Raw genomic sequence first — 15,299 nt, forward strand, 5'->3', positions numbered from 1 at the left:
AAGTGCTCTTCTAATCCTGAGCTCATATGCACCCGGATGAACAGTAAAAATCCAAAACAATAGTAACAAAATGTAAAAAAAAAACTGATTTTTTGCAATAAACATTGATGAATGTTTTATGCGTGAAAATTTTCATGATATAAAATGACATTTTTGAAGGTCTAGGAAGAAGAAGAAATCGATGCTCCAAAATGCTTTCAAAATTGGTCTTTTGGAGCATCGATTTTATTGTTTTTGCCCAGACCTCCATGAATGTCATTTTATCATGAAACATTGCACAGATATGAGACATCATCAATGCTTATCAAAAAAAATCAGATTTTTTTTGCATTATTTTACTATTTTTTCTGATTTTGCTGTCATATGGGTGCGTGAGCTCGGGATTAGAAACTTTGTGTTCTTATGGCTTTTGCTTCTCTACTCAGGACAGTCTGTCTAATCAACTTTCTTGTATTTTTTTTGTTCTTTAGGGTTGTGAGAGCATCTCTAGTAGACGCCTTATATCGCGCCGAACTGCAAAATAACCGCCAGTTTATAGTTTTGCGCGAAAAAAGTGGCCCGAATAGAGACCGTATCGGACCACAGCCTTTAAAAAAATTGTGTGCAGCAAATTCTCCCCCTCAACCTTTAGAAACACAGGGCGGGAGGCCGACCCAAGGGTGACCCCTATCGCTAGCGAGATTTGGCGGGAGGGACATTTCCGCGCGGCAGTTCCTGCTCTCCCTTCCCTACGCCGCCATTGATCTTCCTCCGCCCGCTCTGGACCACCTTCCTCGGCTCTGTAGCGCTGCCATGGACGCCTCCCAGCCATCGCCCATCACCGTGGAAGTCATGGACACGCCAACCCCTGAAGCAGATCTCGTCGTTGGTCGTGTCATGCCCGTCACCATTCAAGCTATTGGAAATATGCCCTAGAGGTAATAATAAAATGGTTATCATATTTCCCGTTCATGATAAATGTTCATTGTTCATGCTAGAATTGTATTGACCGGAAACTTAACTACATGTGTGGATACATAAACAACACTGTGTCCCTAGTATGCCTCTAATAGACTAGCTTGTTAATCAAAGATGGTTAAGATTTCCTAACCATGGGCATGAGTTGTCATTTGATAATGGGATCACACCATTGGGAGAATGATGTGATAAACAGGCCCAACCGTAAGCTTAGCATCAGATCATTTAGTTATTTTCTACAGCTTTCTTCATGTCAAGTATCAGTTCCTTAAACCATGAGATCATGCCATTCCTGGACACCGGAGGAATACTTTATGTGCTATCAAACATCACTTCGTAACTGGGTGATCATAAAGGTGCTCTACATGTATCTCCGAAGGTGTTTGTTGGGGTTGCATGGATCGAGACTGGAATTTGTCACTCCGTGTGACGGAGAGATATCTCTGGTCCATCTCGGTAATACAACATCATAAGAAGCTTCATGTGACTAATGAGTTTAGTTACAGGATCTTGTATTACAGAATGAGTAAAGAGACTTACCGGTAACGAGATTGAACTAGGTATGGAGATACCGACAATCGAATCTCGGGCAAATAACATATAGCTGGACAAAGCAAATTGTATACGAGATTAACTGAATCCTTGACATCATGGTTCAACCAATAAAGATCTTCGTGAAATATGTGGGAACCAATATGGGCATCTAGGTCCCGCTATTGGTTATTGACTGGAGATGAGTCTCGGTCCTGTCTATATGATTCTCAAACCCGTAGGTTCGCACGCTTAACATTCGGTAACGCTAGGGTAGTATTGAGATATTAATAGTTGAAAGTCCAAAGATTGTTCGGAGTCCTAGATGGGATCCAGGACATCACGAGGAGATCCAGAATGCTCTGGAGGTAAAGATTTATATATGGAAATTAAGTTGTTGTCGGGGTTCCAGGAAAAAGTCCGGGTTTTTTGGTATTGTATCGGGAAGTCACCGGAAGGTTCCAGAGGGTTCCAGAGGGGTCCGGAAGTCCTCTGAGGGTTGCACCCCATCCCAAACAGTAGCATGGTCTGTAGGGGGGCACCCTGGCCTTATTGGGCTAGGCGCACCAGCCCCTACTTGGCCCATGCACCTAGGGAAAGGGAAACCCTAAGGGGGAGGGCCCTCCACTTGGCTTGGAGGGCACTTCTCCTCCCACTACTAGGAAATACCTTATAGGTAGATACTTAGCAGCAGCGAGGGGTAAGAGCCCCACGCTACTACTACTTAGCAGCAGCGCGGGTAAAAACATTGTGCTACTACTAGAGAATAGTAGTAGCGCAGGCCTACCATTCTCACGCTACTACTAAGTGATCCTCACCGTGTCCCCGGGATGGACCATAGTAGTCGCGCGGGGTATAAAAGTCGCGCTACTAGTAACTTGACAGCCGTAGCGTGGGTATATTACCCACGCTACTACTACGGATAGACACGGTGGTAGCAGCACCGCACCCGTGCCCCGCGCTACAACTAATCCGCACGTCCCGGTCCCTCTCCCTCCCACGCCCCACCAAATCTTTCCCACGCCGCCGCTCCTCCCAATCCGCGTCCTCCTCTGCCTCTCCGCACATCTCGCCGCTCCACGCCTCCTCCTCCTCCTCCCTCCGCTCGCGGTCGCCTCTCCCGATAGATCTGGTGCCAGGGTTCGTGACGCTAGCGGACGGGGGAGCGGAGACGTGGGGGGATGGGGAATCTGCGTGGCGGCCTCGACGAGCAGATCGAGCCATGGCGGCGGCGGAGGAAGCCATGGCACCGGCGCAGATCGACGTGAGGATGGACGTGGCGCTGCTCCACTGCCAGGCATGCCTCCTTCCCCTCAAGCCCCCATGTTCAGGGACTTCGGCTGGGACCTACCACGGCATGGCGAAGCACAAGCGCGTGTGCCCGTGGATACCCTGCTCATGCCCGCAGCCGGACTGCGCCTTCCTCGGCCCCCCGGCAGCGCCAAGCCCCCCGTCGAGCTCGAGGTGCCGCTCGTATCTCCTCCTACTCCCGGCTATTTCAAGTCATGGGTGCTTGATTTTGCATGTTTCTCGGGTGGGTCAGGGTGGATTCCGGCAGATCGGCGGCCGGCAGGCTGGATGGATCGGTTGTTCGCCTTTTCTTAATTGAAAACCTTTGATGCTGTACTAGGTTGCTAGCGATTGAATGTTTGAGCTGGTGCATTGGTTCTGTGCGTGAATCGTTTGGTTTGCTACCAATTTCAATGTACTGTACATTCTGTACTAGAGAATTATGAATGTTTGTAGGAATTCTTGTAAGGTCGCATAAGAGGCATGCATAAGGTAGAGGTTCTTATAGGTGTTGATATAGTTGGTCTTGACCTGCATTTTGGGCCTTGACCAATTGGACCAAACAGCGTACTGATTTTTTGTTATTCTCAGTGCTTAGAAGAATTAATTTGCTATCAGGTTGCTTGGTAATGAGTTATCATCACCTTATAAACATTTCTTTTGCATTTAATCCCGCCGCCGATGCCTCCTCGGCCGCCGATGTCTCGTCGTGGCCGTGCTTATGCATAGGCATCGCCCAGCATCGCGTGCAAGTTAGCCTGTCAGCAACATGAGCAGTCTGCCCACCCTCTCCCCACTGGGAATTTAATCTTGCTATACTGAAGTCCAGCTCTTTAATTAGGTCACAGATTTTGTACTGAAAAAAGTGTTGTTTAGAGACAGTAATGGTTAAGGGCAAAACCATTGATTTTACAATTTGTACCACAAGTGTCGAGCATGCATTTTCTACTTTGAGGTTATTTAGGCAAGCTACAGTCATATGGTGGAAGGTGTTTTTCTATCCAACAGGTTGTAGCTAGTAAGCATAGAGTAAAATAATAGATGAAGATTTCCTTATGCAATTTAGGAGCGGAAAGAAACATATAGCTGATTACTCTGTTTCAGCCAAACATTTTTTTGTTTGTTCATGTTTGAGGAAGAAAACCAAACGTATAGCAATTTAAGGTAGTTCCGTTTTTTGTCTTGTGACAGGCGCATGACGACTATGGCAATTGGCGCCAAATCCCGGATTTCATTGGAACATGTGTGAAGAAATGCCTGTCACCTAGTACTTCGAGCCGGTGGCCACCTTCTTCTTCACCCAGAAGAAGGTGAGAGTTATACCGTGGGTGTTGTCCTTATTGATTCTTTATCCAATCCATAGTGAAGTAATCCCGGGAAATTTTCCACACAACAAAGAAGTGGCTACTTTCTGTTATGTCCAGTGTTTTCTAGCCATATCTTATAGAACTGTTGATTTCCTTGGATTCACAACGGGATATAATGTTTATCCACACAGTACCATAAAGCAAGCTTGATCAGCATTATGATGCTTGTTCTTCTGATATGGAGATGGGGTATAACTGCTATCTAGTCTTTTGGGATGTAATATTTCTATTTTTGTTATCTTATCATGTGATGCATTAGTTACTACCAGGATATAAGGTAGGTCACACCCATTCGTTAGATATTACTGAAGGAAGAATCATATTTATCAAGTACTGTGCTATTAGTTTGAACATTAGTACTATGCTATGCATCTCATGGAAATTAGTATTGTGCTATGCATACAACATAAGGATGCTGGTTTTAGTTTTAAAGAAGTAGACTAATTTTCCTCGCTTGCAACTCTTATGCATAATTACTGATATATGAAAACTGAAATTGTTTCTGTCAAGTGTTGGGTTCCTGTTATGACTGATTCCTTACCTGGTATGCTGGAAAACCTGCATATATAATTTCATTCTTATGAGTGTACTGAGGCTAGATTATTTTGTCGCTCAATTTGCAGGCTTTCTCCATGATTAATATAAATTATGCAAGGATTAGAGGGTATGTTGATGCTACTACTAATCATTGTTGGTGAAACAAATGTCATTTGAGAAATCTTGGCCCATTGTTCTTCTTAATGAAGATTGTTACCAACTTTATCCTTTCCTGTGTCTCAAAACTGTCAACCTAGCTCATAGAACGATTTTTTTTAGGATTCAGAGGGTATGTTGATGCTACTACTAATCATTGTTGGTGAAACAAATGTCATTTGAGAAATCTCGGCCCACTGTTCTTCTTAATGAAGATTGTTACCAACTTTATCCTATCCTGTGTCTCAAAACTATCAACCTAGTTCATAGAACGATCTTTTTTTAGGATTCAGAGGGTATGTTGATGCTACTACTAATCATTGTTGGTGAAACAAATGTCATTTGAGAAATCTCGGCCCATTGTTCTTCTTAATGAAGATTGTTACCAACTTTATCCTTTCCTATGTCTCAAAACTCTCAACCTAGCTCATAGAACGATCTCTTTTAGGATTCATGGTTTTTCTGGTTATTATACATTACAACGAGTTCATTGTATTCAGATTCCTTACAACTTCATGCACCTGAGCTATTTGCAGAAGGAGGGGAGCTGGCCTTCTTCATGTCTCGGGGGAGTGTCTTCCTTGGATTCAACAAGAAGGGGACCCGGCCTTCTTCACGTCTCGTGCAACAAGTATGGTCCAGCCTCTAGTTGTTATCATTGATTCATGTGCATGTGCTAAAAAGAAAGAAAATACCCTACTGGATTTGAAAGAGGACGTGAACCAATAAGTTTTACTTCTCCGACGTGGGCGCAGGGGTGATTGACGCGGACAACCACAGCCCGGTGGGTTTCCTGCTCTTCAACCACTAGGAGGCGGACTTCACCGTGAAGCCCGGAGACTGCGTCGTGCAGATGACTGTCCAGGTGATTGCGAATTGCGACACTGGAGGTTGCCGAGGTGGAGGACCTCGATGCCACCGTCCGGCGGGAGGGAGGGTTCGGGTCCACTGGTAGTTGAACTCCAAGTCTTGGTAGATACATCTAGACAAGTGGTATGGTTGTTTGCGTCTGGTGTTAAATGGGATCTCGTGAACTCTACGAGCTGAGATGTTCAATGTTGCGTCCATGAACGCTGCAAGTGCTAAGATTGGTTATGTGATCTTAGTTTATTTTGCACTGGACATGTCTTGATTTCCATCCACGAATACAGCATCTAACTTTTATTTATTTTTTTAATTTCTAATTAGTTAGCTATAGCGTGGGGGGAATGGTGTGCTACTACTACTTAGGATAATAGTAGCGTGGGGGGGAATGGTGCGCTACTACTACTTAGGATAACAGTAGCGCAGGTGCAGAAGAGTGGTAGCGTGGGTGGCACCGCGCTACTACTAAAATGTTAGTAGTAGTGCGGGGTAAAAAGCACGCTACTGGTAATATTTAGCTGTAGCGTCGTAGTAGTAGCGCGGGAACCCGTGCTACTAGTATGCAAAAAACCAACGCTACTAGTAGCATTTTTCCTAGTAGTGCCCCTTGGCCGCCGCCCCCTGCCTTGGGAGGGGGGCTAGGGATGGCATGCCCCTCCGTCACCCTATATATAGTGGGGAGGTGCAGGGGGCAGCCAACCCTTCCACACTTGCCCCGTCTCCCTCCCGTTACTCCTCCTCCATGTCCCGTCAGCGATTAGCGAAGCCCTATCGGGATTCCGCTGCCACCACCATCACCACCACGCCATCGTGTTGGGTCTAGATCTCATCTACCTCCTCTCACTCACTTGCTGGATCAAGAAGGAGAGGACGCCGCCGAGTCATACGTCTGCTAAACTCGGAGGTGACGTATGTTCGACACCATATCAGATTGGATCTTGAAGAGTACGACTACATCAACCGTGTTATGATGCTAACACTTTCGGTCTACAAGGGTATGTAGAAACAACCCCCTCTTGTTGCTTTGCATCTCCTAGATTAGATCTTGGATGTTTGTAGGAAATTTTTTTGATTTTCATGCTTCATTCCCCATCACAAGCCTCCACCGCCCATCCCCGCAAACTCCAAGGCAAATTCGTCGTCTAGAGTGGCGCTCCCGCCACCGCCGCCAGGAAGGCACATGCGCCTGCCGTTGTCGCGACCTCTGCAAATCCGGTCCAGGCCATCTCACCCCCACCGGTGAAGATGCACAAGGTGGCACGGGTGAAACGCAAGAAGGCGGCCAAAAAAGGTGCTACGAGCACCGCACTACCACCTCCTCCGATCGCCACCGTAAGAGCTTCCCCAAGGACGCCCACCGATGATGTTGCTGTCGCCGCCCCTGAGGTGTTCGGCGGAATGGGCACAAGGTATGGAACTTTGATTTTCTTCAAGTTGTTTTCACTTTTTGCCATTGCGGTTGTTCATGACTTCTGGAGCTAAATTGTAGCGCCATTTTGCATGATGCGACTGCCGAGTTCGTGCACATGTTGGATGACAACGCCATCGACATTGATCAAGCCCCGATTTATGATTACGGCTACAATAAGATGGATGGTGTTGTGGACGGTCATGGTGAGGAAGAAGATGAGGTGGAGGAGATTGGGGAGGGGGTGTTCGACAAAGCGCAAGAAAAAGTGCGCGTGAGATTGAAGAACTACACGCAATTGAAAGATCAAGTCTTGATCAAGGCTTGGGAATCTGTGTCCCTTGATGCATGCACCGGCACTGACCAAACCGGTAAGCGGTATTGGCAAAGGATAGAGGACCAGTTCTTCCAAACGATGGCAAAGTATCCCTCGAGGACGTCATGCGCCTATTGTTGGGGATCGTAGTAATAATTTAAAATTTTCCTACGTGTCACCAAGATCAATCTAGGAGATGCTAGCAACGAGAGAGAGAGAGGGATTGCATCTTCATACCCTTTAAGATTGCTAAGCGGAAGCGTTACAAGAATGCGGTTGATGGAGTCGTACTTGCGGCGATTCAAATCATGGAAGATCCGATCAAGCGCCTAACGGACGGCGCCTCTGCGTTCAACACACGTACAGCCCGGGGACGTCTCCTCCTTCTTGATCCAGCAAGGGGAGAGAAGAAGTTGAGGGAGAACTCCGAAAGCACGACGGCATGGTGGTGATGGAGCTTGTGGTTCTCCGGCAGAGCTTCGCCAAGCGTGACGGAGGAGGAGGTGTTGGAGAGGAGGAGAGGGTTGTGCCAGGGGAAGGGTGCGGCTACCCTTTCTCTCTCTCACTATATATAGGGGAAGGGGGTGGAGAAGGCGCCCTATGGTTCCCTAGGGAAGGGGAGGCGGCCACAAGGGAAACCCTAGATGGGTTTGGGCGCCCCACCCCTAGGAAACTTGCCCCCCAAGCCGGGAGGGGCGGCTGCCCTAGGGGAGGCGCCCCCAGCTCTCCAGGTTACGTGAGAGGGGTTGGGAGGGGCGCACAGCCCCTTAGTGGGCTGGTGTGTCCCCTCCCCTTGGCCCATAAGGCCCCCCAACGCTTGTCGGGGCCTCCAAAACACCTTTCGGTCACGCTGGCACTACTAGGAAAAAACACTACCAGTAACGTAGGTTTTTTGCATATCAGTAGCATGGGTACCCGTGCTACTACTAGAATTTTAGCAGTAGCGTGTTTTTTACCCCACGCTACAGCTAAAAAAGTTAGTACTACAGCTAAAAAAGTTAGTAGTAGCGCGGTGCCACCCACGCTACCACTATTCCACACCTACGCTACTACTATCTAAGTACTAGTAGCGCCCCATTTACACCCACGCTACTACTATCCAAGTGCTAGTAGCGCCACATTTTTCCCCCATGCTGCAACTAACTAACTAGATTTTTTTTAAAAAAAAAAGTGAGATGCAGTATTCATGGATGGAAATCAAAACACGTCCAGTGCAAATAAACTAAGTTCACATAACCATCTTAGCACTTGCAGCATTCATGGATACAACATTGAACATCTCAACTCGAGATCCCATTTAACATTAGATGCAAACAACTAGACCACTTCTCTAGATGTATCTACCAAGGCTCGGAGTTCAAACATTGGTGGATCCCAGCACTCCCTCCCGCCGGACGGTGGCGTCGAGGTCCTCCACCTCGGCGACCTCCGGCGTCGTAATGACCTGGACGATCATCTGTGCGACGCGGTTGCCGGGCTTCACGATGAAGTCCGTCTCCGAGTGGTTGAAGAGCACGACGCCCACCAGGCCGCAGTAGTCCACGTCGATCACCCCTGCGCCCACGTCGGAAAGTGAAAACTTGTTAGTTGGCGTCCGCATCCAAATCAAGTAGGGTATTTTCTTTCTTTTTAGTACATGCACATGAATCAATAGTAATGCATAATAACAAGAAAAAATAACCATGAATCCTAAAGAAAAAGATCATTGTTTGGGCCAGGTTGATAGTTTCGAGGCACGGTAAAGGATAATATTGGTAAAAGTCTTCATTAACAAGAACAATGGGCTGAGATTTCTCAAATGACATTTGTTTCACCAATAATGATTAATGACGAGGCATGTAGCATTTACCTGAGCAGCATCAGCATACCCTCTAGTTCTTGCAAGAACTTGAAGGCCAAGGTTCTTAGCTTCACGGACTAGCACAAGTGCAGCAGCACCGTCGCTGTACATTGAATATATAATAAGAATGGCTTTATAGTTACACATCCAGGCAAACATTGCTTTACCTAACTTATATTAACCATGGAGAAAGCCTAAATTCGAGCTACGAAATAATATAGCTTCAGTACACTCTTAAGATGATACATTTACTACTGTAGATATATAGCATAGTTTGACTGCATGCTGCATATACCAAAGGTAATCTGATCGTGTAAAAATAAAGCTACAATGCTACACTAAGAAGTACCATAATTCTAAATGAAATAGTTGAGTTTAGAGGTATTAAACAAACACACTTTGATCACAAAGATCAATATCTACTTGCTTAAATTCAAATGCTTTACTCAAGATTGTGATACCATACTTGACTCTGGCTGCATATTAATTACTCTACAATGTTTAAAGGGAGCACATTGTTTATTCATTAGTGCACAATCTTCAGAATGGGCGAAAATTTCAAAAAAAAAAATCGCTCACTTACAACTAGCGGTCATCTTCCAAAAGAAATAAATAATACTCCCTACAGAGGGAGTACGAATTAAAAGTTCTAGTAATGCTAAAATAATTACTCCGTACATATTTTTTGTTATTCTACACTCAAAAGCATCCTCAGAAAATTCTTACAGCAGAAGTTGCTCTGCTCACCACCTTCAGGCATATGCATCACCACCTTCAGCAAACACATGCACTAGGACAACCCACGGCCATGGCGCATCAACCAATCAACCAATGCATGTTTCTTGTATGTCACAGGCTCTCGGTTAACTTCACTAATAATCAGTACATATGTACTCACTTTCAGGGAACATATGCTATCTTTTGTCTGTACAACATATAAAAATGTAAATACAAGAAATAAAAACAAGATTATATGCAACTGTGTAATGCTCAGAGCACATCTAGAATGACATACTTTATATGCATATCTGTAATGCCTAGGGCCTACAATAAGAAACAATTCATTAACAGACGGGATTCTTTGGAGATAAGACATTCAAATTTGGCAAATTTTGAAGAAATCAGGATTCGGATGTTCGAAAGGAAAGCACATGAATGGAACACAAAAAAATCAATCATTCAAAATCAGCAATGTGTAGCACAATGTACTCCCTTTAAACATTAGCGCTGATCTCCATGGGCAGCTAGCAGTGTATGCTGATGCACAATGTATACATCAAACTCCCCAAAACCAAAAACCAGAACCCAAAGATACAAGCACACAAACACACACAAGCACGCATGGTCTACAAAACCAAGACCCAAGATACAAACCCAAACGACACACACCAAATAAATGGCAACAAAACCCCAAGACCCTCTTTTAGTGTTCTGTTAACTACATGTACATTAGGTACATGAGGTTCTGCTGGAGCTTAGCTTGGTTCCTACAGCACCGCAGCAGTAAATTGAAGGCAAAACAAGGCTCAGCGTGTGGGCATTGTAGCCTGTTGGGCAATGAACATTAAGAAAAACAAATGTGGGACGATTGTGCAGTGATTGGTAACCAAAGGTGTACTCCCTGTCAGTCACCACAAAGTAATTAAGCATATGCACATGAACAGAACACGCATGAGTATGAATGAAAAATAAAGATGAAATTGTTGCTCGACACTGACAGTAGGGAAGCAGATAAACAGTGCGCTGAACAAGAAACATTGGTACTTTTCTACACAGTAATTAATCACGTCTATCAGACATATACTTTTTCATAAATAAACATCCTAGAACTAGCACAGATCAACTTGGGCCTCAACCAACGTACTAAAATCCATCGCATCACCATTAGGACCTAGTACAAACCAACGTGGATGTCATTTGTGAACACATTTCATTGTCCAAACTGGGAAGGCCCTTGAATCTCTCTCTCTCTCTATTAGACGACCATAGCATATGCTAATTGTTCCTAAACACTGCTCCTAACTGATATGATGTTACCATCAGAGCTAAGATAGCAAAAACTACATAAAACACTGCATCATTCCATCATGAGTGCAGTGCTCCAACAGCACAGTTGCGGGATATCTGACCTGCTGTGGTGGGTCATCATGGCCATGCTTGAGCTCGGGCAGGACCTCTTGGTCGCCCTAGGAGCAGACCCCTCCCACCCCTCCTCCTCGAGCAGAGCAGGGCTGGCATCTAGGTGCGCCCCTCCTCCTCCTCCTCCTCGATCAGGGCAAGGTTTGTGCCCTCTTGCCATCATTGTCGTCTCTGCACCATGGTGACCTGCAGCAAAGGGACGGATAGGAGGAGAAGGTGACGTGAGGAGGAAAGGGTGGACCCAAGCAAGGAAGGAGGGGAAGGGCCTACCTGGGAAACACCGTAGACGGATCCCGCAAGCTCCGGCCTCGCCATCGCCGATTGTGGTGGATTCTGGCAAGAACACGAGAGGAGCCTGAAACCCTAGCGGCGGGCAAGGGTGCAACCCTTGAGGCGCGGATCTGGAAGGGGGGATAGAGGGGCGGAGCTTGGGGGTATGTTGCGCGCGGCCGGAGCTCGCCGGAACCGGCCGACGTGGGTGGCGGCGGCGGCGCGGAGATAGTGGGGGAGAGGAACTGGACCGAGGGTGGGGGTGAGGTTCATGAGAGAGAGTTTTTTTTAGGGATGCGCACGAGAGAGAGAGTGTTTGGTGCGGTGGGAGTGGATCGGGTGGGTTGGGGTGCGGCGGTGGATGCGTAGTAGCGTGGGGTGTGTCACCTGCACTATAGCTATTCACTTAGTAGTAGCGCAGGTTTTATAACCCACGCTACTGCTATGCCCTATCTTAGAGAGATATTTACTAATAGCGTGTTTTTTTATAATGTGGCTGCCAGTAATATTTACTAGTAGCGAGGGGACAATACAGTGCGCTACTAATAATTAGCAGTAGCGTGGGTCAAAATAGCGCGCTACTAGTAAGCGTCTATCTATAAGCTATTTCCTAGTAGTATGGTCGTCACCCGGTACTTCCAGAACAATTTCGGACTCCAAGACCCTTCGTCCAATATATCGATCTTCACCTCTGGACCATTCTAGAGTTCCTCGTCACATCCAGGACTCCGAGCAACCTTCGGTAACTACATACTATTTCCATTACAACTCTAGCATCACCGAACCTTAAGCATATAGACCCTACGGGTTCGGGAATCATGCAGACATGACCGAGACACCTCTCCGGTCAATAACCAATAGCGGGATCTAGATACCCATATTGGCTCCCACATGTTCCACGATGATCTTATCAGATGAACCACGATGTCGGGGAATCAATCAATCCTGTATACAATTCTCTTTGTCCATCAGTATGTTACTTGCCCGAGATTCGATCGTCAGTATCCCCGTACCTCGTTCAATCTCGTTACCGGCAAGTCTCTTTACTCGTTCCATAACACATGATCCCATGGCTAAGTCCTTAGTCACATTGAGCTCATTATGATGATGCATTACCGAGTGGGCCCAGAGATACCTCTCCGTCATACAGAGTGACAAATCCCAGTCTCGATTCATGCCAACCCAACAGACACTTTCGGAGATACCTGTAGTGCACCTTTATAGCCACCCAGTTACGTTATGACGTTTGATACACCCAAAGCACTCCTGCGGTATCCGGGAGTTGCACAATCTCATGGTCTAAGGAAATGATACTTGACATCAGAAAAGCTCTAGCAAACGAACTACACGATCTTGTGCTATGCTTAGGATTGGGTCTTGTCCATCACATCATTCTCCTAATGATGTGATCCGGTTATCAACAACTTCCAATGTCCATGGTCAGGAAACCATAACCATCTATTGATCAACGAGCTAGTCAACTAGAGGCTTACTAGGGACATGTTGTGGTCTATGTATTCACACATGTATTACGGTTTCCGGTTAATACAATTATAGCATTAACAATAGACAATTATCATGAACAAGGAAATATAATAATAACCATTTTATTATTGCCTCTAGGGCATATTTCCAACACCTATAGGTCACTCCAAGGCTGTTGGGATGTGATCAAGCCGATTTGTATCCGTTGGAGTGGTTGCTTGGAGCAAGTCCACAATGCACCTCCAAGTGGTACCGTTGAAGCCGATTATGTGAGTTTGTTTTCACGTCCCAAGTAGTACAAATGATTTGTAGCCATTGGAGTGATTGCAGGTGACATACTTTGACATTGTTTTCATTTTGTAGGTCAAAACTACGCAAGAAAGGTACAAGGACATGGAAGCTTCCAATCGCAAGTCATTTACACTTGAGCATTGTTGGAAATTGCTTCAAAATAGCGAGAAGTGGAAGATGATTGACAAAGAATCCCCGCCGAAGAGAGGTTCACTCACCAAGATGGATGATGATGATGGCCCAAGAAATAAGAACAAACCCGATGAAAACAAGAAGGCCAAGGACAATATCAAGAGGGAAGCGAAGGCATCAAGCTTGCGGGACAAGATAGATGCCATGGTGCAATCAAATGAGTTGATGGTGGCAAGACATTGGAGGCAAAGTAGGAATTGGCCGACAAGAAGGCGCAAGAGAAGCAAGACAAGTGGAATTACTCAAGGAAGAGGGGTTGCACAAGGCCGCCATTGAGGAGAGAAGAGCCCTTGCCGAGGAGAACAAGGCCTTGGCCAAGCTTCTTCAAGAAGAGAACAAGATCATGACGATGAACTGCAATGACATGGACGACATCACCAAAGAATGGCATGATATTGCAAGGAGAGTGATCTTGGAGAGAAGGAAGCAAACGACGATGGGTGGTGGCTTCGGTGGTGGTGGTGGCGATGGTGATGATGATGGTCATGGAGGTGGCGGTGACTGTGAATATTTTGTTTTATCGTTCGGCCTTGCAGGGTCTGTTCGGCCGCAGCCCGCGCCAGCCCTCAAAACACGTTTTCCGTGGTCTGTGTACTCACTTTAAAGGTCCGCGCGATAAGGGGTCTGGTGGAGATGCTCTGAGCCTTCCAAGATTACGCAATAGGTGTGGGCGGCAATTATCAAATCATTCAAAAGAAAAAGGAAAGGGGATTGCTACCCGAAGGGTGAAGGGCTTGCAAGAGGATGGCAATCCGATCATATTGATTGATCAACATGGTGGCTTGGTTTCAGAGAACTAGATGATACCCCGCATGTTGTTGCGAGAACTTGTGCTACTATAAGGAGGGGGTTTATCAAGTAAAACGTAGTGAGACCATTAAAGGGGTGTATAAATAAATATATGTTTGTTTGAACCTTTGATAGAATGATATGAGGAGTTGGAAAAATTGGAGTAACATAGTCAATAAGTGCATTGGTAATGTGTTGACCAATTGATATATTATAAAATATAAGGTTTTAGGGCATTGGTTGGGCGTATTAAAATTAAGTAACAACTCATATCATTCTGCCCTTTATGGTCATTCCTTGTGTAAGATCCAAATAGAGTATTTAAAAAGAAGATAAAAAAAGAGTTGGCCGCCACTTTAGTGGACTCTTATGATTATGAAATGGCAACCAATGGACTCTTTATTTGATAATGTTCATGGTCGAGAAACGGGCAAGATGCAAGTCATGAACGGCTTATTGATTTGAGACGACCAATCCATATATTCCCGACACCAATCAATAGTAACTTGCTCGTGAAAACAATCCATAGATCTATTGTCTTTAGTATTGGACAGAACATGTAGCTAAAGAACCTGACATGATACTCGATTCAGAAAAAAGTGACGGGCCTTTTTTCACCTAGGAATTATGCTAGCATGGTACATTATACTTACAAAATTAACTTGTTCGCAACTGATTTTGATGCAAATATAAAAGAACCATGGCATATTTCAACACAATAATTAGTACCAAAAAGCTGCAAAAATAATTAGTAGAAAAAAGCTGCAAAGCAAATGTTTCTTCGATATGTGCCATATATGAACTCAATATGCCATCCTAGTAGTATTTTTGCAAAAGAAAGAGAATATGCAGGTACAAATAGTAATC

The 15,299-nt window shown here is 45.5% G+C and overlaps 1 protein-coding gene and 1 long non-coding RNA gene across 2 annotated transcripts; one reads left to right on the forward strand and one right to left on the reverse strand.

Moving 5' to 3' along the window:
- The first annotated feature begins 792 nt into the window (after nucleotides 1-792).
- LOC125505963 (uncharacterized) lies at nucleotides 793-6,029 on the forward strand. The gene is made up of 6 exons (XM_087524489.1): nucleotides 793-868; nucleotides 2,415-2,952; nucleotides 3,032-3,074; nucleotides 3,970-4,088; nucleotides 5,375-5,469; nucleotides 5,594-6,029. Exons 1-6 carry the CDS (start codon nucleotides 793-795, stop codon nucleotides 5,647-5,649), a joined length of 927 nt encoding a protein of 308 aa, XP_087380615.1. The 3' UTR covers nucleotides 5,650-6,029.
- Nucleotides 6,030-8,598: 2,569 nt separating this feature from the next.
- Nucleotides 8,599-14,292, reverse strand: LOC147972885 (uncharacterized). Its single transcript, XR_015602693.1, has 4 exons — nucleotides 11,676-14,292; nucleotides 11,396-11,591; nucleotides 9,276-9,369; nucleotides 8,599-8,980 (listed from the first exon to the last, which is right to left on the reverse strand). It is a non-coding gene; the product is annotated as an uncharacterized LOC147972885 (long non-coding RNA).
- Between the last annotated feature and the right edge of the window lie 1,007 nt (nucleotides 14,293-15,299).

This window comes from Triticum urartu, chromosome 5A (genome assembly GCF_056163025.1).
Source record: "Triticum urartu cultivar PI428250 chromosome 5A, HENAU_Tu73, whole genome shotgun sequence".
NCBI lineage: Eukaryota > Viridiplantae > Streptophyta > Magnoliopsida > Poales > Poaceae > Triticum > Triticum urartu.

Coding starts and splice junctions, on each gene's coding strand:
- LOC125505963 (XM_087524489.1), top strand. CDS start 793: ATGGACGCCTCCCAGCCATCGCCCATCACCGTGGAAGTCATGGACACG. Junction 869..2,414: donor TGAAGCAGATCTCGTCGTTG/GTCGTGTCATGC, acceptor TACTACGGATAG/ACACGGTGGTAGCAGCACCG. Junction 4,089..5,374: donor TCTTCTTCACCCAGAAGAAG/GTGAGAGTTATA, acceptor AGCTATTTGCAG/AAGGAGGGGAGCTGGCCTTC.